The sequence below is a fragment of the Arachis ipaensis genome, chromosome B8 (genome assembly GCF_059453495.1).
Source record: "Arachis ipaensis isolate K30076 ecotype BB chromosome B8, ASM5945349v1, whole genome shotgun sequence".
NCBI classification, from domain to species: domain Eukaryota; kingdom Viridiplantae; phylum Streptophyta; class Magnoliopsida; order Fabales; family Fabaceae; genus Arachis; species Arachis ipaensis.
Genome location: NC_142443.1, coordinates 3,741,624 through 3,769,596, shown reverse-complemented (window position 1 = coordinate 3,769,596; position 27,973 = coordinate 3,741,624). Strand labels below are relative to the sequence as shown.

Sequence of the window (27,973 nt, the reverse complement as noted above, 5' to 3'; positions counted from 1 at the left end):
TCAATAGTTAAAACTGATGTCTGATAGTTTTGTTAAGGATAATTAATAAAAAATTAAAAGAGTACATAAAAAGTATATAAAAATAAAAAAGATTTTGTTACGTTTTTTTTTTTTAATTTTTTTGTTATGGTATCAGAGTTTCTCTTAAATTCTGTTGATATTTATGAATAAACCAATCAATTTAGATCTTAAAACTTCTTTAACGTTATTCAATTTTTTATTAATAATATTGTAGAAAATAAAACACCAAATAGTTAATTTACCTTATAGAAAAAGCCAGAAAAAATGGGTCGTACGAATCGATCACATGAAATCTTTCATGATATTGGCATTCACATCCACTTTTAATTAGTAAGTATCTAATAATGTAGATATGTGATATATAATACGAGTATGTGACAGAAAGAATTTAATGATTAAATTTACCATTAGAATGTTGTTTAGTTAAAATCTGCCTCTTTCTCTTTACAATGTGATGTACTTTACGAGTTTTTCCCCTTTTTTTTACCATTAAAAAAATATTTTAATATATAAAAATAAAAGATTTAATTTTTCTAAAGTTATATTGTCAATTTAGAAAAAAAAATATACTATTAATTACCTTTGAATTAAGATAGTGAAACTCACAAATAATAAATATTATAAATTTAAAAATAATTAAAGCATCACTTTACCATTTTATTAGTATTATCATTTTAGAAGATCTTTTTTCAAAAATAAAAACTCATGTATATATTTATATTTGTTTGAAATTAATAACTAAAAACTATTAAATAATAATTTATTTAAATATATTAAATTATTTAATAATTTTTAATTATTAATTATTAATTTTATAAAATTTGCAAATCTCCACCTTTAATAAAATTTGCAAGAAACATTTAAGGCAGCAGATTATTTATTAAAAAATTTTAGGTAAACGAAGCATTAATATAGAAAAGGAAAATTAAGGTCGCAGAATCATAATTTGTGTGTTGTTTCAAGACTTCTATAATCTGAATCAGTGACTATATATAGCTTGAATTTAAATTTTTTATTTAGATTTTTTTTAGAAGGTAAAATGTAATTTTTTATTATTTGTTTTATAAATGAGAAAAAACATATAAAAAATATTTAAAAATAAAAAAAGTACACTTAAATCTTTTAAATAAAAATTTAAAATTGAGAAGATCTAAATTTATATAGTGTTAATCTATTAATATATAATAAATAACTAGTTATTATGTGTTAGAGTATAATTAGGATCAATTAGACCAATTAGCATTATTTAACATATCTGAATATTTATTATAGAATATTATGTCTTTATTATTTCGATTCTCTTAACACCTATAAATTTCCTTTTATATTGTATCATTCTATACAATTTGAATACTTACAAACCTTTTTCCTATTACTCTCTCTCCCCTTTCTAACATGGTGTCAGAGCCACGGTATCCTCTTTAAGGAGGATAAGTTGATTTTCTTCTCGTGAAATCACCATACTTTTCATACTTTTTTTCCGTATCATTTTTTTCCTGATGCTTTTCTGATCTCACTGATTAGCTCATCCACTACTTATTCTCATGAAGAAACCATATATTTTTCGTCTCCTTCCGATAATTTGTCATCTTTTTTCACTTTGTCACTTTTCAACAGTTTTTCGACAGTTCGCCATCTTTTCAACAATTTTTCGGCAGTTCCGTCTACGTTCTCTTTCGGCAGTTCCGTCTGCGTTATCTTCCAGCAGTTTCGTGTGAGCTTCTTTCCGGCAGTTTCATCTGCGTTTCCTTGTGACAGTTCCATTTGTGTTTTCTTGTGGCAGTTCTATCTGCGCTTCCTTGTGACAGTTTCGTTTGCGCTTCCTTCCGACAGTTCTGTCTGCGCTTCCTTCCGACAGTTCTGTCTGCGCTTTCTTCAGGCAGTTTCGTTTGCACCAATTCTATCAGTTTATGCATTTTTTATTTAGTTGTTTCAAATAAGTTTCAAACTCAAGTTGTCACTTGAGTTTGAGGAGGGATGTTAGAGTATAATTAGGATCAATTAGATCAATTAGCATTATTTAACATATCTGAATATTTATTATAGGATATTACGTCTTTATTATTTTCATTCTCTTAGCACCTATAAATTCTATTTTATATTGTATCATTCTATACAATTTGAATACTCACAAACATTTTTCCTATTACTCCCTCTCCCCTTTCTAACATTATGTACAACCATTTAAAGTTTTCAACAGTCTTATGCCTCACGTGGAGTTAATACTCAAAATGATCCCTGAAATTTGACCCAGACTTAATTTAGCCCTCGAATTACCAACTGACTCAAATTGTACCCTGAAATTTTAAGACGTGGCTCACGTTGGCCCTTCCATCTATTTCCTCACCGAAAAGCTGCAGTGGCACATGTAATTGACACTTGGTAGCCTCAACGGTTATCTGACGTGGCAAAATTCTTGTATACATCAATTTAGCCCCTGATAATTAAAAAAAAAAACCTGCATAAGTCTTCTCGTCAGGCTTCACCTCTTCCTTCATCATTTGTAGAAACAAACTTAGAACATGACAATTAAATTTCTCCACAATAAATCTATGAATAATATTCCAACAAGACAGAGGTCTAACACGCATATCTTCAAAAAGCTTGACTACACCTTTCAAATCACCAAATTTGATATACAAATTGATCAGCCAATCACACAACTCTTGCTCTGAATAAAAATCCATCTTTAGAATCTTTCCGTGAAGCTTCAAACCATCAGAAAATGATCCACATTTAATACATCCTTTTAACAACCATAGAAAGGTCTGAGAATTTGCCCGAAGGCTATGTTCTTCCATGAGATGCAAGAAGTCGAATCCCTCTGAACCCGCTTTTTCACCTTTCCTCTCAGAAAGTTCATCATAGCCATTCATATAGCTCACTGCAGTATTGTTGAAGGCAGCTAAACTCACTGCTCCGCTTAATAGCTAGAAACTTAAAAGACATAAACTTTTCAACATAAAAGAGCATGATTAGAATCAAGTGCAAAATTTTTTGGTTGAAATAGCATTACCTTACAGTTCTTTAAAATGGGGTTGGGGAAAATTTGATGCATACATTTCCTTAGAAAAGAATAGGATTTTGGGCATGTGAAGAAGAACCCACGAAGAGAGAGGAGGGAAGATGAGAAGAACCCTATCTTTAATTATTTTGGGATTCAAATTTGCTTCTTTTTTTTTAAAGGAAAATTTTGGTAATCGGCAACTCCTTTTGGTAATTGTCGACGCTATGCGCACATGGTGTTGCTGTAGACCAAGTTGAAAACTTTTTGCACTTATTTACCTAGCACTACGCAAATCAGGGCCACTCAAAGCATCCTAGCACGAGCAGCGAAAGATTCAGAGGAGGAGTGGAGGTAGATGACCAACCCAAACACCGCGACCGCGACGGCGAAGAAGAACCAGAATACACAGAGTCAGAGCAAAAGTAGATGCTGATCCACAACCGTGACAGTGACGATGAATCAGAAGCCAAACCAGAAGATGGTGAAGGCAAACAGAATAAGAAAGCACAAGAAGAGGTAGAAGACGACGGCACACAAACAAGGGGCGGGCAGATCCAGATGACATGATAGGAGGCCGGAAACAGGGGCCAAAAGCGACGATGAGACGCCGGCAACGGAATTACTGGCAACGTCAAACAACCGTTGATGCTGCCAGGTGTCAACTATATGTGCCAGGAAATAGACAAAAGGGCCAACTTATGCCACGTCTCAAAATTTCAGAGTACAAATTGAATCAATTGATAATTCGAGGGCTAAATTAAGTCAGAAATCAAATTTCAAGAGTCATTTTGAGTATTAACTGGTCTCACGTGAAAAAATTTGAAATAGAGATTATGTATATAGTGTATGTTGACTATATTTTAGAATCTAGATTACATTCATTACAGATAATAAATATATATTATTATTTTTTTAAGAGTGCTTTCAACAAACAATTTCATGGTTCCTTCCTCCCGAAGCATTTCAGCTTTGTACGTCAGTGATGCCATCACTCGAATGATGAAGTCAGTGAAGTAAGAAGCTCTATATATCAAATTCATCAGCTTGACTTTGCAATAATTGAAATAACTTTTTGTTCTGATGTATGGTGGCTAGTATAATTTAGTATTAATTGAGGAGGGTCGGCCGGCTAGACCATACCCTTTCATATATGATATTTATTATAGTAAAAGTTTGGATCGTCGTATCAATCATATAGTTTAGTATTTTATTAGGGTATAGGAAATTAAGAAAACAATTGTTATAACTTACAAAGCTGAAAGCTGTGTAATTTGGAAATAACGATGAAGAAGAATAAAACAAAAAAAAAAATCCGTGTCAGATAGAAAAAAATCCGTGTCAGATAGAAAAATACAAATTTGCATGAAACAGTAAAAAGAAAAAAGAAATGGATTCTGGATTTAGCAGAGATCATTATTAGCAAGAAAGAATGTCCTTTTGGTTTAGGAAATTATTGTCCCGATTTCAATTTGCATGTTCACATTAATATAAAATAATAAAAAGCTCAAGCCCAAGCTAAGCCAAAAAGTAAGAGGAGTAATTGAATTGAAACATACACCGAATCTAGCCGTGGACCAAGGAAAAAACCTAATGCAGCCGCAAGATGGAAAAAATGAGGTTTAAAAAACATTGTTGTTTTGTATATTGCTTCCTTACTTGTTTCTCTTTCACGATGAGTAGAAACTAGTTCTACTCGGAACCGTGCTATTAATAATTGAAAAGTTTGGTAACATCGATGTGATCAGGTAATAGCTATCCCAGATGTAATTAGGCTAAGTAAATGTATAAATTGGAGGTTCCGAATATTTTTATGTTATACTCAATCTTAAATAATAGAAGAAAATAACTTCAATATTGTTATAAGATATTTATTTTCGTTTAAAATTTGAACATGCAGGTCAAATAAAATCCCTAAATTATGATAATTTTTTCAATTTCCCCTAATTAAAACACTAATTTAACAAAAATACTTCATATACACTAAAAAAAGCCTCTATCTAGAAGATAGAATTCTATATTCCCACGCTTTTTTTTGGTCGTGTATATTCCCACGCTTAAATATTTTTTGAACAACAGTGAAATGAATTGGTAAGCTTTTTAGCCCAAAGAAGGAATTGGTGTTGTGGGCTAGATATGAGATTTTCATATTGGGCTCCTATATGGGCTAAGCCCAATCTTGGGGAACCCGTTATGATTCGGTGGTTTTCTGGTAACTAACTTGAGCTCAGGGTAGTTCACTCTGGTGATCGGAAAACACAGAAACGAATCAACGATGGCGAGGTTCCATCTCTTCAGGAAAGCATTGCAGAGCGAAGTGAGGAAGCGAACTACGTTCTCGTCTCTAGCACCTTCTCGCTCATTTTCTCAGCTCTCTTCGCCATCGCAACAACGGTTCGTCAAAACTGAAACCTTCTATTTCTCATTTATATCTTTTTGAATTCTTCAGTTTTCGGATTTGAGTTCGGTAACGATGTTGTTGCTGTATTAGCCCTTCCTTTGGCATTGCGTTCGACATCGATGGAGTCATTCTCCTCGGAAACTCCCCGGTCGGCGGTTCTCCGGCAGCGCTAAGAAGATTATACGATTCCACTGGTAACTATAATAACAAATAGTTAATAATTAGAGTAATTAAATTTCTGTATTCATTTCTTATCCGGCATTTAAGCCTTTAAGGAGTGATGAATTTTGTTGATCTGATTTTTGTTTTCAGGTAGACTCAGAGTCCCTTATGTCTTCCTTACCAATGGTGAGTTCTCTTTCTGATTTTATGCCATATGTTTGAAGTTGTGTCATAGTGCGTTCTTGCTGTGTGTTGTTAGTTTCTGAATTTCAGGTACGTGGGAATTTTGATATGCCACTTTTATTGTGATATTAGTTTTATGTTTCATGCAGGTGGTGGTTTTCCTGAAGCTAAAAGGGCCTCTGAGCTGAGTCAAATATTGGGTATAAACATCTCACCTGCACAGGTATTTTAGGAAATCTGCAGTGTTTTTATTAACCATAACCAACCATTCTTCCTCATGCCTTGTATTGTGCTATTTTCTGGTCTGTTTTTTCTGTATGTAGATGTCTCTCTGAAAATACCAGCGAATGCCTTTTTGTGCTTTAGCATTGAGTTCTCTTTCGAATGTGCGAAGGGTTTGTGGCCTGAACAGATATAAATGTGATCAATGTGCAGGTTTTACAGGGTCATTCACCATTTAGGCAATTGGCTAGCAGGTATGTATATTACATCATCTGTTGGCAGAAATGAATAAACTACGGTGGAACCAGTAAGGTGGTTAATATACAGTTTGGGGCCATCAGTCCTACTCTTATTGTTAGATTTATCATCATAGAAATTTCAATTTACAGATTTGAGAATGAGCTTGTTGTTGCTGCGGGAAAAGGGGAACCTGCTGCAGTGATGTCTGAATATGGCTTTAAGTAAGTTTCTTAGATGATTGGTTTGCTTTGTCTCAGTCTGATATTTCATGGAACTGTTAAGCAATTTGCATCTATAATGCCTGATTATTTTTTTTCTCCTAATTTACTTTTTCTCCTTCAGAAATGTTCTTACAATTGATGAATATGCATCATGCTTTGAACATATTGATCCATTGGCCCCATACAAGAAATGGACTACCAAGAATATAAAGGTTAATGAGAGCACTCCAAGGAATGATGTCTTCTCTGAAAGGGTTCAAGCAGCATTCATAGTTAGTGACCCTGTTGATTGGAGCAGGGACATACAGGTTACAATGATTTTGTGTCTGATCCATGTGAATTATTTGTATAAAATTTGAATCACAGTTTATGAAGAATAATAAATTAATTAAATAGCTTTTACTATAAGTCTATAAACATAAAAAGTTAATGGAAAGTTTAACCATCGTGCAACCATTTCATTTTTACAAAGCAGTGTGATTTGCAAATGACATGAAACAACATAATTGGTTTATAAATATAAAGTGATTTTGGTATCTTATGGGGTTTGTTGTTACCTACTAGGTGGTTCTGGGCTCATGGCCATTATGTGTGAGTAAATGAAGGTGGTATTTGTGTTTGGGCAACCCATAGGCCATCACTTTGTTTGCACTTCATAGCTAAACAGGAAATGCTAAAGATCGTAAATGAGTACATTCAACTCGGTTTAACATTGATACTCTTAAGCTGTTGTCAGCGTTAATAGTTTTAGAAATCATATACTTGAATAATTGCTTAGTTTGTCTTTCCTCGAAATGAAAACAAATAAACAATCTCTACTTTAGGATTTTTAAAGTTCTTTGATTTGATATTTTAATGGAATTGGTAGATCGGTGAGACGGTTACTAACCAAGACTTCTCATCTAGGTTCTATGCGACATATTAAAAACAGGAGGCCTGCCCGGAAGAAATACTGGACCACAACCAAGTCTATATTTTGCAAATGATGACCTTGAATACCAGGTTGGTTGATGTTTGCTACAGATAATTTTGCAGATAGATAGAGATTATGTGGAATCCTGTTGAAGTATTATATAGTACTATGATCACTGACAAGGTCCCACAAAAGGTAGACTGCATTTCCTTCTGAACGTCTGGGAATGGGAGCTTTCAGGATTGCATTAGAATCCATCTTCAATAGGTAAGACTGCCAATTATCTTACTGTTGAATGTTGATGAAGAAGCTTTTAAGCAGACAACCAAGACTATGGTCAATTTTATCTAGTTCCATGATAATGTCTCCAATTCTAACCATGGAAAGCTTTGTATGCAGTATTCACTCTCAACCTCTGGATTACACAAGTTTTGGCAAACCTAATCCATCTGTATTCCAGAATGCAGAGATTGTGTTACGACAACTTGTTCCGCTGTTTTACAATGATGTCCCTGCTAAAAATCATAACAATGCTCAACATTTTAAAACACTTTACATGATTGGAGATAATCCTGCAGTTGACATTAGGGGTGCACGACAGGTATGTCTGTCGAAGTTAGACTTCACTAGTATAATACATAAAGCTATATGCAAACAAATGATGCTATGAATGAAACTATGCATTTCAGACTGGCCATCCTTGGTTTTCTATTCTCACGAGAACTGGAGTATTCAAGGGGAAGGAAAATCATCACAAATTCCCAGCGGATCTGGTAACTCCTTCATGCTCTTCTTAGATACGGGCTTATGTTTTGTATTTTACTTTTTTTATTTTTTTTTGGAGAAACACATGTTTTCTCTTCTACACTAGATGCATAGATGGTAACAAGAAGTAGGCAGCCTGCTTAAAACTAAATGGATAAGCAATTTGATTTAGATGCACTGTAAAGGATAAACAATAGTTTATTTCATGGCCATGGCTGCCACTACTTTGGGGTGAGTATTATTTATAATAGAATTTCGCTTCTGCAGGTTGTTGACAGTGTAGAAGAGGCAGTGGACTACATTCTGACCAAAGAATGCAAAGATTCGTAGGTTTCATCAACTTTAAGGTCCCTGAATTTTTCGAGCTCAAAGATAATATTTTAGAGTTCATTGGTGATTCTATGATCAATCATAGCTTAATAATATTTGTCACCAAAAAATACAATAATTTGTATGGCTTGCTCTGCCATTTATTTGAAGCATTAGTTACTTCATATTTCATTGGAAAAAAATTATTTATTTTTTACCTGCCCTGCCCCGTGTTTGAATTATTTGTTTACACGGTCACATATGCTGCGAGAGATAAAAAACATTTCCTTTCAATTTATTTGCTTTTAGGTTTTTCAGTTTTATACGTAATTTCATAATGACATTGGTTTAGTGCATCAATAGAAAAAGTTACATACGACAATAAAATCATTTAGGAGCCAAACAGTAGTTCGCGAATAAAAAAATAGCACACATCAGTTTTACGTAATCGGGCTTGAATTAGAATTTCTATATTGGTTGCATCAAGCATGAAAAACAGACACGATACACTGACTAAAGACAACGTATTATTTAGATAACTATATCCACGTAGTATACAAATGAGGTTCTACAAAGATTTGGGTTGATACTTGACAGATAAGAGACAAATGCAAACTCCCTCTCCAAAAATCCGACGTTTAGAATTTGATCACTTGTTTAGGTTGGCTCCCAAGTTTTCCAAGAGCCTTATCCAATGATGTATTAAAATCACTAAAAGGAGCCAGCTCCATGCTGCAAAGTAAACAAGGTGACCAGCGAATGAAATTGGTCAATCAACTGAGTGAGAAGTATAAATGTGTTTTCCCCATTAAAGATAGAAGGCTTACTTGTATTTTAACTTGCCCTCATGTACAAGACCCAAAAGCTTGTCTATCATTCTTCTGCTCTCTACAGCTTTCTCTGTGCTCAACCATTTCTGCAGCCAGAACCCCCTCAAGGAAAGTTCCTGCAAATATGATTTGTTTTTCAGATTCCAGATCATTGTTAAAGTTAATAAACGAGCAGTGTGCTATGCTAGTAAGTAGATAGGCACATGGCATTTGAAAGAAATTCGCCACAAATAAGTCATGATACATGGGATTCCTTGGCTCATGGTCATTATTTAGGGCACGCAGGCAATGATCAAAAGTTCCTGCCATACCTTAAATATGAAGGCTGAGGTGGGGACAGTAACAGGCCTTTTAGACATTCCACCATAAGTCACCATAGTTCCTCCTTGTCTGCATAAAATTATTGGAATAAAATGAAAAATGATGTACAGTCAAAACAGAGTTTCTAGGCCAACCCAGTCTTTATCCAACATCTCAAGTCTGACACGTCATACCTCAAAAATTTGAGAACCAGAGAAGCAGCATTGCCACCAACACAGTTGAATCCTAGTGCAGGTTCAGGTATATCATTCTAGCATGTCAATTTGACACAATAAGTTGATTTGAAATCAATACAGATAACAATTCTTCAAAAATCATTTTTTTTTTCTTGCAACAGTAAAGAAAAATAAGTTTTGTCAGCTTCCTTAGCATCCCCGTGAAGGCTAATCATCAAAAATAAAGATAAAGATCAAATCCATCAGGAGTAATGATATATACCAAGAAACTCTTTACATTCTTCACTTCCAATTCATTCTCAGTGAAAACGTGATCAGCACCCAAATTCTTAAGAGTTTCTTTCACTTCATCAACCCCAGCCCTGTAGTAGAAAGATTTGAAATGTAAGAATATCTTCACAAGGGAGCAAGAAAGTGTTCAGTGTTATCTACTATTTATTATGGATAAAAAGAGGGACAAGCTTTCACTATAAAAGCAAAGTGTCATCTATAATAACAATTCAGAAGCTCAGAAAGTTGCAATGAACCTTCAAATGAGCACCTGTCCCTTATAATATTTATGCTGCGAATACCGCGTGATTTTGCAAGCTGAATGACGCACTGCCCAACCATGCTGGTAGCCCCATTTTGCACAATTGCATCCCCTGTTCATATCCAGAATCACAAAGTTTAAACAGGCACAAATAAATATCAATTAATGAAACACACAGAATAAAATTATATATAATATAGGAATTGCAGAAAGAGCAGTGCCTGAGCTCAAAGTAACACCGTCTTCAAGCATGAGAAAAGCAGTCAAGGGATTAACAGTGATGGTAGCAGAATATTCCATAGGCACGCCCTTGTCTATCTTGTGCCATACACTCTGATCTTTCACAATGTATGTCTGCCATGTCCCTGTCAAACCCAAAATAACATACAATCAAAAGTTTTCTTAGAAACAATATGATAACTGATAAGTAATGAAGGAAGCATAAAAGCGAATTTCACCAATTACTCCATTCCCATTGAAATACCACAAAAACTTTCTTCATAAAAATTAAACGTTCCAGTAAAAATATTCAGATAAATAAATTAGGTACTCAAATTCAAGAGGTTACATAAGAATAACCAGTGTCAAGTCACTTGAACCAAAATACGCAAGACAGCATAAAATTGAAAATGAACCAAAACTAAAAACTCATAAATTTCCAAAACAGAAAAAATGCAAGTGAATTAAAATTGAGGAAAGGAGAAAGAAAAGACCGCACCGAAGGACGGTGGAGAAGGAATGACCCAGTCACCAGGAGAGAGAGAAGTGACGGCAGAGCCGACGGAGTAAACCTCTCCGACGCCTTCGTAGCCACCAACTGCGGGTAGCTCTGGCCTGACGGGATACACGCCTTGTATTCTGTTAATGTCGGAAGGGTTTATGGGAGCACACAGCATCTTCACGCACACATCATTCTCCTTCACTTCCACACCTGGAAACTCCACCAGCTTCGTCACCGCGTCGGGTTGCCCGTGCTCCTCGTACACGATCGCCTTCGACGGCGGCGACACCCCGGCAACTGAACGCGGCGTGAATGCGCGCGTTGCTCGGAATTGAGCTGCGCCGTTTCCGTGAAGTAACTTCTGCGAGAGGTTGAAGATAAAGCATTGGGAACTGTGAGGTTTTGCAACCAACGATCGCAACATTTCTTGTATTCGTTTTATTTGTTCTCGAACCTTCTTTTTTTTTGGGTTATGGTAGCTCTTGGCGATTCTGCTTGTAGCTTCCAGCCTTCCACGTTCCAGCTGAGTTAAAAAATAACTAACACCACAGTCGTAACAACTTGTTCGAAACGACGTCGTTGCTTGGATGTTGTGTTGCTTTCGGTAATGTTGGGCTGGACCTGTATTTGGGCCTGAATCCATTCACAAGCCATAAGCCCACTAGTTATTTCGAGAAATATCGATTGTGGCACTGAAGAAGAAATTAATTTGATGACCAAAAAGAACGAAGAAAACAAGTATGGTCTATTTCATTGGACTTGAAAAAAAAAAAAATCCAATGGCTTACCCAAAAAGAGAGAAAAGATAAATAATTGGTTATACATATCTTCATATTGACGCATTGGTGGCACAAAATAGAGTAATTCTCCATGTCCAATCAATTTTGCATCCAAATTCATCCGGTTACGTTTTTTTTTTTTCTATTTTCTTTTTCTTTTTTTTCTTTCTCTTGTTATTGAAATTTTGTATCTTTCTTCTTTTTCATCCTTCTCCTTTATCATCGTCGTCATCTTTATCATTATTGTCTTCTTTTAATACGTATCATCGTTATCGTTATCATCAAATTCGAATTTATATAATGAACAATTTTCAGTTCATTTAATATTATACAATAGTTTTGTTTTGAGCTAATTTTTTATTCATTCGAGATGCAAGTGTTTATGAATTCGAATTTATATAATGGACAATTTTCAGTTCATTTGATATTATACAATAATTTTGTTTTGATAATATTTTTGATTCATTCGAAACGCAGATGTTTTTGAATTTGAATTTATATAATAGACTATTTTCGGTTTATTTGGTATTTACAATAGTTTTGTTTTGATAATATTTTCGGTTCATTCGATCACCATAGAGGATCAAAATCAATAAAGATTTAGCAAAATATTAGTATTGTTGGTGAGGACGATAATGATAATAGAAGAGGAAGAAGAAAAGAAAGAAGGAAATCAAAGAAATTCAACTAAAAAAAACAGGAGGAGGAGGAGGAGATGGATATGGTGGTATGGTGGTAGTGACGATGATGATAATAAAAAAGATGAAAAAAAAGGAGAAGAAGAAGAAGAAAAAATAAGAGGAAGACGAGAAAGAAGAATAAGATAATAAATTTTGCAGCATAAACTAAATGAATGGGATGAATTTGAATATAAAATTGAGTAACTTCACTAACTTGTATATGTATAGCATGTTTTGGTTCATAATAAATTAATTATTAATATGTATGTGAACTTTGTACGAGTATACAAAAATGCTAGGCCTATGATGATATGGGAGTTCAATGAGGTTATGGTTATTATTTGAGTGGGTTCATTAGACTAGTATTAGCAGTATACCAGTGCCTCTGGCTGCTTGTGTTTTGTATTATCGGACAATTAAACCACGTAACGTAAACGTGCCTTCTAGAAGAAGCTCCCAGGTGTCTTAATTATGCTAGACATACGAGGCTTTTTACTTCGTGGAATTAAAAATGTTATTGAAACTTTAAGGCGATAAAGGGATCTAGATAAATGGTAGGCAGCTATGGTTGTGAATTATTAAAGTGTGAACTTAAATGGATCCGTGAAGGTGTTACTCTTTCACGTCTCCTTCATTGCATGCGTGCATGCCTAGCAGTAGATAGAGTAGAGTTATTACCGTCATGTTGTTGTCCCTCTTTATGACGTGGTCACCTACTACTGTACATGTGGAATCACTTGTTCAAAGTTCAAACCTCCCTTATATTATGTACTTTACTATTTTGTGTTTATGCCTCAAAAAATTATTTATTTCTACATAAAAGTAGTGCATATCAGATACTATGGAATATTTTTGTCCATGATTATGCTTTCAAACCGTCGCTTTTGATTTTTCGTGCGGAAGAAAAAAACGTGTGTGATAATATGATGTGAGGAGAGAGGTATTTTATTTGGCTATAAGATGATACACATAAGAGGCACTGATTTATTTGCATTGTTTTGTTTTTTATACAAACAATCACAAATCAGATGATCCGATTTGTGATTTCAAAAATAAAAAAAAAATTAATGTTAAAATCGGACTTTTCGATTTGGAGTTTAATTTTTTCTTCAAGCAAATCGGACCCTCCGATTCGTAATTTATTTTTTTCATCAAACAAATCGGACCATCCGATTTAAATAAAACACCATATAAAAAAAATACCTAATTTTTCAATAACAATGTATTACACATATATTTAATTAATATAAAAAAAATTAGCCTCAAACCGTTAGGTAATTAATGGTGTCTAGTCATAAATATTTTTAAATTATATTTTATATTAATTAATTAATATTAATTAGTGATTATTTATATTTTATTTTTTTAAAAAATATAAAATTAATAATTATTAATTACAATAATTAGTTAAGAGTTATTTACTTATATTTTTTTATGCTCTATGTTTCCATACTTAATTAGGAATTTGTGCTACTAATAATAATGACAACAACCATAACAGTTAGTATTTTTTATGCTTTGATATATACACAATCCTAAGTTCCTAACACACTAACAAAAAGCCATGTCGTATCCACTAATATAAATGGTTGCATGCCAACAAATTGCGATGGAACAACGTAGGAAACATCAATCGGAACACTATAATTATTTTTAATTGGTTGTTGAATATTGTTCTCCTACAGATTAATTATTAGCTGGGATTGTGTTTCGGCCGTGAATGAACATGCTGCGAACTCCTGGTTGCAACAATAATAATAAATAATAATTAATGATCTAGACACCGCAATTGAAACTAATTATTGGCGCTGCTGGTTGGAAGCAAGTAAGCAACATCCATCAACACCAAAAATATTTGATAATAAAAAATAATTAAAATAAAATAAAATATTTATTAATTATTATAATAATTAATAAATATTAAATAAAATAAATTATGACTTTTTTTTATCTTCTCAATATTATTGTATTTATACATTTTCTTTAGTTAGATCTATCTCAAGAAATGAAATAACACAAGAGAATTAATTTTTGGTTACTTACGATATCTCCAAATTTAATTGGTAGTCAAAAATTAATTTATGACAGATTTTAATTTTATTTAAAGATTTATCATTAACTAATAAATTGTTACGTATACACAAAATAAAATTAAAATTCTCGACACTTATTTAATCAGACGAGTGAAATGACCACTCGACTAACCCAAACTGACTACTTAATAGAGCTACTTGTAGTTGTTGTATGGGAACCAATTAGCTAGCTAGCTTGGTTGAAAGCAAGCAAGAAGCTAAGCTTGCATGGTGGGGGACCTACTTTAAAGACAGAGCGGCGAGCGCATCCATATTACTTGATTTCATGTACCAACCTACCTCGCTACTCATCATCCTAATTTTAGTTCCTTACAGCTTAGTGGCAGATGTCATACATTAATTAATTAATTAATTAATTAATAATACATTCTCCTACCTGCCACCATCTGTATGCTTGTCTCCGCGTAATTGTTCTACTTTCTCCTTCCAAAGATACATGCATGTCACTTTTGGAGGCAAAATTCACATATATTAAAAAATCATTAAAAACTTCAAAAATATTTTAAGTGTACTGTTTGGATAATAGATTTATCTTATATTTTCTTGTCTTAAATTAAATATTTGATGCATATATTAGATGTATGATAAATGTATAAGTGGAATAAAACTGTCAAAATATTTTTAATTTGAACTAATCAAAGGACTTATTATTTATTAGATGAAGAAAAAGTTAAAAGTTATTTATTTTGTTTTTCTTTTTTGCAAAAGAAGCTCTCTCAGAACTCCGATTGATGTAATAAAGATTTCGTGAAGGTTTAGTAAAAAAAATTAACTAATAAAATAATTTTAACAATAATTAATAAATACTAAATAAAATAAATTCTGATATTTTTTTGTCCTTTTAGTATTACTATAAACATTTTATCGTTTTTTATAGAATACAAACTTCTTATTTCATATTTAATTATAATTACTTATTTATCTTTTTTGTCTTTTCACTTTTTTTAAGTATTTTTGTAGTGACCAATTGGTGATGAGAAGGAAGATATACTTTCTCTATGTTCTAAGAACTTTTCTTAAGGTAAATATATTAGGAAACAGAAAGAGAAAAAAAATGAAGAGCGTGAATTATTGGAATCTATGAATAATGCGAGTAGGAGGATAGGAGCTCCAACATGAACATAAATATAATTTAGTGTAAAGTTGAATAGTATATGGGTCGTATCCAATATGACATAATAGTTCCACTTTGGGACCCTATTGAATTAGGTCATCAAATACTCCACACCGTTCATGGTGGTGCACATGCATATTATTATTCTTTTTACCTACTAACCCTCCTTCTCAAAATTCCTTCTCAATATTGTATGGCTCTACCTTTCAAATGATAGTGGAGAATCTTCTCATTGAACAAGAAAATGAGCAATGTTGCTCCCACCCAACAAATTAACTAGTAAGCAATAAAAATTAAAAAAAAAAGAAAAAAAAAAGTAAGCAGCAAGCACTAGTGTCAGTATATATATCATTTAACTTAAAATTAAAACAATATTATTTTCTTAAAGTAATAATGAATAAATAAACCAACTAGGTTGAAGAGTAGGTGCAGATAAAACTATCCATACTCATTACTCAGGAATATTTCTTCTTATATATATATAGTGGATAGGCATGTGCCATGTCAATGACGTGTTTATAATCTTTACATTAAGATCCAAATATTCAATTGATGTGTCTTTTTCGAAAAGAAAACTTTTATGCTCTCTTCAAAGCGATGACATCATTTACCTTTTTCTTTTCCCTTTGGATTTAATTTGTTTGCTAAACTTAACATGTAATATCAATCAATCTAATCTTATTAAGACATATACTTTAAGTTTTAGTTTAGTGACATGCACGTATATGTATGAGTATGGTTGTAATTATCACCTTAAATGCCTTCTATCATTAAATCATATTCTGATATCAAACAAGATAGTCGCCACATTATTATTCATCCAACCACCAACATATATTCCTAATAATATGTCTTTTTTCTGTAGAAAAAAAAAGAAACACCACTACATTATATTATTAAATTCTTTACCTTATATTAGTGTATTGTAATAAATAGATACTAACATATATATTAATAATATATCATTTTAATGATTAAATTTGTATATTAATGAATATAAGATTGGTCTCTAAATGATAGACACCTTACTTTTTTTTTTATGAACCAGATCTCTTTTCATTTCAAGCCATTATATATAATAGAACAAAAATAATATGATATTATATTATTGTAGGTTTCTGCTAATATACAATTATGGGTATTACTATCTGAATAATTATCTGCAAAAAAAAAAAAATTTAGAAAAAGAACCTGTATATAATAACCTTTGAATAGTAACACTACAACAAAATAGAGCATTTATAATAAAAATTTTGTTTCAAATTTTAAACAGGAGCAGTAATATATATATCCAGCATAGTAGTAACCCTAGCTGGGATCAAATTAAAGCTATCTTGAAAATGAAATTATTAGCCGTAACGTGTAGATAACCGTTAGTTGGAATGCACAGTAGTGATAAAAGAACAAAACCATAAGTGCAATACGCGTAGGCTTGCTCTTCACACTTCATACTTCATAGTTCATACCTCATAACTCAGGTGGATTATTTTTCCTTTCACAAGTTGACCAGATTATTCTTTGTCTAACAAATTTCAATATGTTATAATAATATTTTTATATAAAATACACATCGAAATAAATAGAACAATACATACTGACTGAATTCTGGGATATACATAATATTTTTATTTTTTATACAAATATATAATTGTTCACTATATTATATACAATATACTGTTAAAGGAAGCTTTGCTTTCCAGCACCTAAAAAGAAACAAAAAAAATGTTTGACTATCACCATTCACATTCATTGTTGCCAATTTTATTTCGTACATAATATATCATATAATGGCTTTTAAATAAAAGCAAATTACAGTTCTTTTGCATATTTCTAAATTATAAAAGTTATTAAATAATAATTTTATAAAAATTAATTATTAATTTTATATAAAAATAACGACATACAAGACTCATAGTAAAAAATTAGTTTAATTCATTCATATTGAGGTGTAAAAGATATGAAATCATTAATTGGCCAATAACTTTTATATTTTGTAACCATTAATTGGCCATTAATAATATTTTTAATGGTGTGAGATTACATCTAATAGTGAGAGATTATTCACTTTTCTTTTAATGATTAAGTACTAGCCACAAAACACAAAAATTACTTGTCTCAAGATTTTTTCATTTTTAAATTATAAAAATTATTAAATAATAATTTTATAAAATTTAATTATTAATTTTATATAAAAATAACGACATACAAGACTCATAGTAAAAAATTAGTTTCATTCACATTGAGGTGCAAAAGATATAAAATCCCATGATGAAAAGGACCTCTCTCCTTCCACGTGGCTTCCTCTAATTGGCTACACACAATATATCTTTTGCAATTCACGTACACCGCGTATAAACCCAGAAATATATATTGAAATTAAACCCCAGCTAAAAAAAAACACCACATCTCTCTCTCTCTCTCTCTCTCTCTCTCTCTCTTACACACACAGCCTGTGACACTTTTTCCGGAGTCATCTAAACTCTCGATTCTGTTTGTGTTTGTGCTTGTGTTTGGGGTCTCTTGCGAAAAAGGGAACCAAAAAAAAAAAAAAAAAAGAAGAATGGGTTGCTTGCGTTGCATAGGAAAACCACGAAAAAGATTAGTCAGCAATGTATATAGCAATAATAGCCCCAAACACAGCAACAATAATAAAAATAATGCCTTTGAGGGTAAATATTTTTACTATTTCATTGTTTCTAATCAAATCACATGCATTTTGCTAAAATAAAATATACTTTCAGGTTTCATATGATCCTGTTCAATCTCACCTCCCATTTGTGTCCTAATTCATAAAGTCATGTTTTTGTTCCTCTCTCAGACATGTTTCCAGGAAAATTTTTCCAATTTTGTGGCAGTGGCATATGCGAAGACGATGGTACTTGTCAATTTGATTGTGTTGTGTTTGTTTGTGTCTGGAAATTGTGTAGGATGGTGAATTTTGAACATGGATGCGTTAGATATTTCTAAAGGCTTAAACTTTTTCATATTCCTTTTCTTTTTGTCTGTTTCTTCTTTTGTTTGCATGGATGAAATGGAATGGTCCAATCCATAATCCGAATAGGGGCTTTGTCCTTTTGTGTTGATAACAATCGTTTTCTTCTCTCTTATTATGTTTGCTTTGGTTTGATTGTTGTGCAGAGAGGAATAAGGGCAGAGTTGGTTTGAATGTGAAAGCGAATGTTAAAAGAGAAGGCAATTCCAATGATGATGAAAATCAACTTTCTTTGGACGTGAAGAAGTTGAATTTGAGAGATAACAATGGAAACCCCAGCAACGTCAACAAAGCGATGACCTTTACTTTTGATGAGCTTGCAGCTGCAACAGGGAATTTCAGGCCTGATTGTTTTCTTGGTGAAGGAGGGTTTGGCAAGGTTTACAAGGGCCACTTGGAGAGCATAAACCAGGTTTGTCAAGAAACAAAAAAGTACCTCAAATAAATTAAAAAGAAATTAATGTTGATGCATCATTCTAGTTCAGCTATTGTCATGTGTTGAGGTTGAGGTTTGTTTGTTATTGATGTAGGTTGTAGCTATAAAGCAACTTGACCCTCATGGCCTTCAAGGAATTAGGGAATTTGTTATAGAAGTTTTGACTTTGAGTTTGGTAGATCATCCTAATCTTGTCAAGTCGATTGGGTTTTGCGCCGAGGGAGATCAGAGGCTATTGGTTTATGAGTACATGCCATTGGGATCTTTGGAGCACCATTTACATGGTACATACTCACATCCTAATAACTTTGATTCATTTGGAGTAGAATAATGTGATGCTTGTCTTAATTTTTTTGTGTTGCTTGCTCCCTTAGATCTTCCACCGGGAAAAAGACCGATAAGTTGGAATACAAGGATGAAAATCGCGGCCGGTGCAGCGAAGGGGTTGGAGTATTTGCATGATAAAATGAAGCCTCCTGTCATTTACCGTGATCTGAAATGCTCTAACATTTTGCTAGATGAGAAATATCATGCCAAATTGTCTGATTTCGGCTTAGCGAAAGTAGGCCCGAGTGGTGATAAGTCTCATGTTTCGACGAGGGTTATGGGCACATATGGTTATTGTGCTCCAGATTATGCAATGACGGGTCAGTTGACATTCAAGTCTGATATTTACAGCTTTGGTGTTGTTCTTTTGGAGCTCATCACAGGAAGGAAAGTCATTGACCATAGAAGACCTGAAAAGGAAGAAAATCTAGTTGCATGGGTATGTCAATGCTCTTTTACCTATTAACCTTACTATTTTAAGCTGCATCTGTTTGTTGATTTTATATCCCATCTTTTATAGTGATTGTCCTTGTTAAAAATTTGTCTAGCTGAGTTTCATGCCAAAATTCCCTTCAACAAACACAAAGGAAACTCCAATTAGAAACTAATGAAAAATCTTATATCTCACTAATGCTCAAAATTGTAATGTTGTTTCACAAAGTTGGTTCAGATGTTATGCTCATAGTCTTGATTAACTCAAGCTTTCAGTCTCATTATGCCTGTTTAATATTGAGTGGTAAGTGTTCTGGTACAGAATCCTGCAAGGACTAAATAGCACTTGATATAATCCCCAACATTTTCTTTTGAGCTCCTTTGTCAGCATTGATCTTTATGTGTTGTTTCAATCAGTGAATTGATGATAATGAAGAGAAAAAATTCAACTTTGAAAAGTTGCTGGTTTATTGGCAAATAAATGAGCTAACTAAGCTGTCAAAAAACATTGGGTAAAGTATATTTTTTGTCCCTGAAGTTTGACAAAAGTTTCAAAAATACCCCTAAGTTTTATTTTGTTTCAATTTTGTCCTAAAAGTTTTCGATTTGCATCAAATATACCCCGAACGGCTAATTTTTCAAAAAATTTAAGACCAATTCAACAACAATTTCATAAGAACAACTCTCAACACAAGCAAATCAAGCATAGTTTTCATGCATTATTGTTAGATTGGTCTTAATTTTTTTGAAAATTTAGCCGTTAAGGGTATATTTGATGCAAATCGAAAACTTCTAGGACAAAATTAAAACAAAATAAAACTTAAGGGTATTTTTAAAATTTTTGCTAAACTTCAGGGACAAAAAATATACTTTACCCAAAAACATTTTTTTTTTCCATCCTAAAACATTACCTTACAAGCCATATATTTGTTCTGCAGGCAAGGCCTTTATTCAAAGACCGGAAAAGATTCTCAGAGATGGTTGATCCATTGCTTGAAGGTAAATATCCAGTGAGAGGCCTGTACCAAGCTCTTGCCATTGCCGCGATGTGTCTACAAGAGCAGCCTAATATGCGGCCTAACACGGCCGATGTGGTTACAGCTCTAGACTTCCTTGCTTCGCAGAAATACGATCCTTACACTCATCCAGTCTCAAAAAGTCCATCTCCAAATCGAAAAATGGATGACCAATGGTCTGTCCCAAGCACCGGTTCTGAGACAGAAAGGAGTGATGACCCCGAATGTTCTGTTAGAAATGGTTCTGAGATATGAAGTTCTGGAGGTTAGCAAAATGGAGCTCATTTTTCTGAACACAAAACCATGCTGTGACGTGCCTGGTTATCAATTTTGTTTTATAGGAAAGATAACGGGTGGTGCATCTTCAAAACTCTTAAGCCTTTGTTTCTATCCTTTTAGTCCCTCCTCCTTCACCATCTCGGTGTAAATGTGAGCTCTGTTTCTCTTAATGCAAATGGTTGCTTTATCCTTTGCAACAGTAAATGACCTTATGATCTTCATCTTTGTTAAACATCTGCTACCACCTTCAGACTCCAGTGCATGTGTTTGCAGTTTGAACAGAATGTTTTCTGTGTTCTTCCAAACTCAAATTTCCATGCCGATGTTCTGCTCCACAGAGTGCCAAGATGGAAATTAAATTCACTATTCAAGTGGAAAACTGAATATGAATAATTGAATATGTTATATGAATAATGAGTTCCCATCTTTTTATAGTGCATATTTATTTTCCAAATCTATAAAGTAATATATTATGTTAAAGATCAATGTATATAATATGATCACCAAAACAAAGGAAAGTTTATTTCAGTTATTGCGTATGAGTCGGTTTCTTTTGTTAGAAAAATAATAATCCTTGAATTTATGACTCTGTCTGTACAACGTGATTTTACCATAAATAATTTGACAAAATAACGTTTATTTTAGGAGCATGAAAAGTCGTCAATAAAATTCAAAATACGAAGAGTATGGTAGTTGGAAGTGAGTCGAGCTGAGTTTAATTTAAGTTTAAATTCAGCTCACGAAAATTGAGCTTAGTTCATTACTCGACTTATTAATAATTGAGTATATTTATAAAGTTCAAGTTCGTCTCACCAAAAACTCACGAACTCAAATATCATGAACATAATTTATAATTCTATATAAATAAAAACCTTATCAATTATAATTTATATCCTTTGTCATAATTATATATATGTATATTTATATCGTTTGATTCATGTAGCCGACTCTACTTAGTGGGATAATGCTTTGTTGTTGTTGTTGTATATGTGTATAAAATACAAGATATGAGTTCAAATTTATGCTCAAGCGTAGCTTACAAACTCATGAGCTTTGATTATCGAACAATTAACAAGTCAAATTAGCTGATTTATGAGTTGACTTAACTCACTTTCGTCCTTAAAGACGAATAATATCTAAAATTGCTCAAGATTTGATACAATTTGGTGGCAACAAAAAATAACTACCTTTATATGTATATAAAAAAAATGAACTATGGATTGATGGCAAGTGAAAACTGTAATATTCAGTGTCCTTGATCACTTTGAGGAAGAAAACTCTAATATTCACTTGAAGACAAACTACAATACATTTCAAGACAAACTACACAACTGATGTATCCTTGGATAGTTTACATAGACCAAAAAGATGAAAAGAACAAAAAAGAAGCATCTCAAATTGGTAATATCATTGGAAGCTCAATTTCCACCTTTAGGAGGACTCGTTTAATTTATTCATCATTCCTTGTGTATCTTGAAACATATTTAGGATCAAAAATGGTAAAAACATATGATTGGAACAATATATGTACCCTGTCACATTCTACTGCATCTCAATAACTTCACCTTCCCGGCAATTTGCCACCCATATGTACAGAGTTGAGGGATTACGCGATGGTAGAACTTTACAACAATCTTTCCTTGGTGACTGCAAATCATAACAAGTATGTGTGGTTTATCAACAAAAATAATAAAAATAAAATCCATTTCAAAGATGTGAATACCTTTTTCCATCTTAGAGGATCAGGAGATTTTGTAACTACAATGGAAGTGATTATTTCTGGGGAAGGCATTCTCCATCGGCAGTAAGGAGGTTTAGCAGCGGTATCAAGATTATAAACACCAATAACTCGTTTCCTTGATGAATCAAAGTAAGTTCTAGACATATAGTAAACAAATGGCTTTTGACATGGATGTTTGAAAACAGGCCTTGTGTTGAATGCATATGCAGTGTAGTCAGCTCTCTTATACCAATTTAGAAAGGTTCTTGAAGGCATTTCAAGCTCTCTAGGTGGCAACATTCCCCTTATTATCTGAACCACATAGCCCCAAGAAACTGAGATTGACCAATATCTGGTCTTGTCATAGCAGATTGATTGTTGCATTATGCTGGCTGAATCCTCACGCACAGATTCCATTAGGTGTCTCATTGCTTCTGCTCTGCTCATCCTTGGGAATATTGGTTCCACCACATCAAGGTGGTGAATTGAAATTAGTGGCGCCACTGGGTGAGCCCCTAATAGACCTAATAGGTTTCCATACACATCATACTGCACAACCAACACATCATAATCATGACTGTTAGAAACAAGAGATTAGACCGGAGAAAGAATTTGTGTATTATTGAGTGTATTATTGAGTGTATTTTAGTTGTCTATTTAAGTTGTCTGAAATGATACAATATAAAAGGATATTTATAAGTACTAAGAGAGTCGTAATAATAAAGACGTAATCTCCTATAATAAATATTCAGATATGCTAAATAATCATAATTATATTCTAACAATGATTAAATATAATCAATTAGTTATTAGATAATCAAACTTTTACAAACCTGGTGGAAGCCAAATTCCTTAGTGAGAGGGACACCAAGCTCAGCCATGCAAGCATGAATCCTATCATCGCTTCCATACAAAGCAGGGTAGCGTTGAATGCAACGATCTTGAATCTTAGCGAGCTCCACCGCCAAAGGGTAGCTTATAGCAAAGCCACCACCGCCGTAAGCCATGGCATATGAGAAATGCATGTTCTGAATATGGCTCTCGGAAGTGCTGCCAACGTAATAGAAGTGTCGATGATCATACTTCTGAAGCATCCTAACAACGTTGTCAACTATGAAAACCGTGTCATCGTCACCCATCACGAACCACCTCACGTCCTTCATCCCAAGCTTCAGTGTCTCCGTAACCACCCTCGATATCCTCAACGCAGATCTCTGTCCCTGGTTGTTCGTGTACTTGAAATTCGACGTGTCCGACGATATTCTAATCTCTGGTAACCCTTCGTCTTTTGTTGTTGTTACTTTCTGATCCAACCAAACAACGCCTCTGGTTTCTTTTGGTCTCCACCATACCTTGATGTATTCTTTTCTTTGTTCCCACAAGTTTGATGATGCGGCGATCCCGAAAACAATGTGTTTTAATTCTGTTTCGGTTGTTTGTGCCGTTTGTTCTGGGGTTAACCGAACCACCACGGGGTAGTTATTTTCCACTTCTTCTTCTTCTTCGGACGATGTAATCGCTTCTTCTTCGTCTTCTTCATCTTCTGTTTTATCGTCATTCGAAGCTTTTTGTTGTGTTGTTGTTTCTTTATTCTCATTGTCATTGCTTGCTGCTGCTTCTTCTTCGGTTGATGTGGTCATGGATGTGTTGTTGTCGGTACTAATTTGGAGGATTTGTTGTTCTGCAGTGTCGTCGAGTCTGGTGGTGGTGATGGGAGGGCAATCCTGTTGGTCATTGTTGTTGAATAGGAGAAGGTTGGAAGAATATAGAATGTAGAGTAAGATGGTGGTTAGGATCAACCAAGGGGTGATGCTGCTTTTTGATCCATTATTGCGTTGATTAGAATAAGGGTGCATTTGATTTGTTTTTATTAATTATTACTTTATTTTCAAGGTTCGATTTTCTTTTCTTTGAGGTTGTTTCTTATTTACAAAGATGATGTATGTGTGAGAAGAAACTTGGAAGCTCAGGATAGTTCGGATCACACAAAAATGAAAATTAGGAAATTGTTTTAATATTTTTATTTTTCTTTAATTTGTCTTCTTCTTTCTTTTTGTGTTTTGTTGTTTGTGATTATGATGAGTGAAGTTTGTTATGGCTAGAAGGCGAAGTTGAATGCGGTTATAATGGGAAGCTAGGTTGAAATTTTGCACCATAGTGATGAGTAACCATACTCCAATTTTCTTTATTTGGATTATTTTGACCTTATTCGTTTAATTGTTTGGAAGACTAATTTCAAACTTTAAGGTTTCGATCTTAATTAGAATTCATTTCATAATATTTGTCTCCACGTTTCGTCAAAAGAATTACTACCAAAATATATGGTTTTTTCCTACATTACGTTTTTTTTAGTCAGGTCCTAAATTTATAGGTTAACTTTAATTTAGTTTTTTAATTTTGTAAACTTAACTCGCATGAGTTTTCAAGACAATATTGGGCACCCAAATATTAATAGAATGCAAATATAGATAGTCAAATTTTATGCTGAAATCTATAAAATAATATAGTTTTAGTTTTAACACTCAAATAGTCTAAAAATAATATTGGATCACTTGTTTTAAAAGGAAAAAAATTAATAAATACTATGATGTTGTTTTTAAGTTATTTGAGTGTTAAAACAACAAATGTCGTCGTTTTATAAAATCTAATGTTACATCCAATTGTTCACGTCAACATTCCGTTAATATCTGTACATAAAAAATTATTTCAAAGATTAACATGAAAATTCTATAAATTTTGGAGACTAAATAGAGATAATTAAAATTTCAAAAAATAAATTAAAGTTTACATGCAAGAATCAAAGCCTAATTTTTTTGGTTATGGAAGAGGGGCAGGTGTTGTGCCGGGTTATGGAATGTGGGGGTGCTACACCGAATTGTGGGAATGAAGAAATCGGACCCTTCGAGTTCTTTGTTTTGAAAAATTTTTAAGCAAATCGGAGGGTCCATTTTGCTTGTATACAAAATTCACATGGGAGAAATCGGACGGTGCGATATGTCTTCATCAAAACGGAAGGTCCGTTTTCTTTGTTGGTTTTTTTTATTTTTATTTCGTTATACTAGTCGCTGGGTCCGATTTCTACTTGAGAGGAATTTTTTTTTTAATTTACAGGAAATCGGAGGGTCCGATTACTGTGTTCCTGACACCACAGCCCGGTAAAGCTCTCCTCCTCTTCATATCTGCGTCCTACACTAACGATGCCTCCATAATAAAATTAATTAATTTGCGAGAATCAAATAGAGTATTATTTTCTTCTTTTTTTTTTTGTCGTGCCTACATTGGGTTTTTGAAAAGGGAGTTATTTTTGTTTTTGGTTAACAAAATAGCCTTTTTTTTAACTTATACCTTTTTATAATTGGGCCATTTTATAGCACAGCCGTGGCCCAAAAATATAGAGGCCTATAGAAGAACGACCATCAGAGTACTTGTTAGATCATATCATAATCCACGAGCCCTACATTCCTACACCCAGTCTCCTTCAAATCCTAGTAGACTCCAAAATTTAAATGATAATTACGGATTAGTGGTTGATTTCCCATCATATAAGAAACAAAATGTAATCAGTGTTGTAGATATCCCACTAGCATTTGCCCAACATGGATGGTCTCTTGTATTTTTGTTTTTTATGGTTGGTCACATTATGGATGTAATTGATCATGGGTGATGGACCACTACCTAAATATGGATAAGAATAACAATAATATATTAATAATAACGTGAATATCTATATTGTTCCCTGAAGATCGATAATTTGCAAGAGTACATAGAGGATGAGATGATATATGTAGTGAATGATAAGGATGTAACATAGCAACATACACAATTAACCCATGAGAACCCATGATTCCCATGCAAAATTGAGAGAAGAAGCTGGTAAAAGGTTTCGGAGTTATCTTTGTATCTAGGTATAGTCTTTGTCTACGACTCTAGGTAGCATTAGGAATAGCAATAAGTAGCAGCACATTAGCTGAGTTGAATTCTTGGTGCAAATGAAAGTGATTAACATGATATATGATCTATGATGTGGTGTGTTTGGATTACGGTTTGCAAACGGAAGTTTGTGTAAAATTATTTTGAAGAATTGATTTTGATTAAAAGTGAGTTAATATTAATGTGGTTTATATTTGGTAATTCTTATTCAAAATGAATTATAGTAAACTAAATATTGTTTGGATTACATTATTCAAAATCACTTTTAGATTAAAAAATTACAAAAAAGATATGAATTTAAATAATTATTTTATGTTATCTTATAATTTTATTTTAAATATTTAAATAAATTTTAATATTTTTTAGTACTCTCAATATTCTTTAATACTCTAATAGGATTAATAGAATCATAATACAAAGTAAAAAAAATACAATCTCGTTACGTTACCAACAGCATTTCTGCCAACTTCTGTCAAATCTGATTTATAATATTATTTAATGGAAGTATTTTTGTGGATGTGTCTACTAAAAATATTTTTTTTATGCTGGTTTCTAATGGAAGTGTGTTTATAGATGTATTTTTTAGATGTGTCTCTTTATACATATGTTTAAAATATAATAATTCATTATTGTTGGTAATAAGTTGGCAGATAGTGTATTGGTACCCTATACTAAGAGAGTATTAGAAAAAAAGTATTATAAAAAAAACAATAAACATATGAAAAATGAAGGACATAATTGGTACATAGAACATAAAGTTCAATACAACGTGAAAATGTGAACGGAAAAGCTAGAATTTTTAGCTTTTGATAAACGTGGGTTGAAGACAAAAATCACTTGTTTACAGCATAAAAATATTGCCAAACATAAGATAAAACGTTCAAGGAAATCAAACGAGCTCATCTCTTCTCCCATGCAAATCCAAACACACCCATGATTTTTGTCCAAAAAGCACTTCACATGGTTATGGGCCCTTATGGCTTGGCTTCCATCTATGGTCATCCTCTCACAATACATCGCCATCTCTTTGAATTTCTTTCCAATATGCTTCTCATCATAATGCTTCTATGATCTATTTTGATCTCTCTATGATGAGGTTTAGTTTCATCTTCATTCACAATATACCTTAGTATTCCCTATATATATGGCCTTCA

General features: G+C 33.0%; 4 protein-coding genes across 5 annotated transcripts; 2 read left to right on the top strand and 2 right to left on the bottom strand.

The window, feature by feature from the left end:
* The first annotated feature begins 5,248 nt into the window (after positions 1–5,248).
* On the top strand, positions 5,249–8,658 carry LOC107614402 (mitochondrial hydrolase YKR070W). The gene is made up of 12 exons (XM_016316612.3): positions 5,249–5,419; positions 5,517–5,620; positions 5,739–5,774; positions 5,921–5,994; positions 6,207–6,247; positions 6,383–6,454; positions 6,576–6,762; positions 7,361–7,456; positions 7,567–7,634; positions 7,767–7,968; positions 8,057–8,140; positions 8,400–8,658. Exons 1-12 carry the CDS (start codon positions 5,301–5,303, stop codon positions 8,460–8,462), a joined length of 1,146 nt encoding a protein of 381 aa, XP_016172098.1. The 5' UTR covers positions 5,249–5,300; the 3' UTR covers positions 8,463–8,658.
* Positions 8,659–8,879: 221 nt separating this feature from the next.
* LOC148547019 (enoyl-[acyl-carrier-protein] reductase, mitochondrial-like) lies at positions 8,880–11,573 on the bottom strand. The gene is made up of 8 exons (XM_088497413.1): positions 11,019–11,573; positions 10,522–10,665; positions 10,310–10,412; positions 10,031–10,130; positions 9,766–9,842; positions 9,583–9,661; positions 9,269–9,387; positions 8,880–9,173 (listed from the first exon to the last, which is right to left on the bottom strand). The coding sequence occupies exons 1-8, from the start codon at positions 11,443–11,445 to the stop codon at positions 9,080–9,082; spliced, it is 1,143 nt and encodes a 380-aa protein (XP_088353539.1). The 5' UTR covers positions 11,446–11,573; the 3' UTR covers positions 8,880–9,079.
* A 6,505-nt stretch (positions 11,574–18,078) lies between these two features.
* Positions 18,079–21,751, top strand: LOC107613889 (putative serine/threonine-protein kinase PBL7). Of its 2 annotated transcripts, none has more exons than XM_016316078.3 (5): positions 18,079–18,356; positions 18,826–19,091; positions 19,210–19,399; positions 19,490–19,881; positions 20,813–21,751. In XM_016316078.3, exons 1-5 carry the CDS (start codon positions 18,248–18,250, stop codon positions 21,143–21,145), a joined length of 1,290 nt encoding a protein of 429 aa, XP_016171564.1. In that variant the 5' UTR covers positions 18,079–18,247; the 3' UTR covers positions 21,146–21,751. The 2 variants fall into 2 exon arrangements, with proteins under 2 accessions (XP_016171564.1, XP_016171566.1); XM_016316080.3 differs by lacking the exon at positions 18,079–18,356 and adding an exon at positions 18,398–18,562.
* Positions 21,752–22,389: 638 nt separating this feature from the next.
* On the bottom strand, positions 22,390–24,745 carry LOC107610332 (uncharacterized). The gene is made up of 3 exons (XM_016312393.3): positions 23,723–24,745; positions 22,893–23,438; positions 22,390–22,816 (listed from the first exon to the last, which is right to left on the bottom strand). Exons 1-3 carry the CDS (start codon positions 24,743–24,745, stop codon positions 22,712–22,714), a joined length of 1,674 nt encoding a protein of 557 aa, XP_016167879.1. The 3' UTR covers positions 22,390–22,711.
* Positions 24,746–27,973: the final 3,228 nt, after the last annotated feature.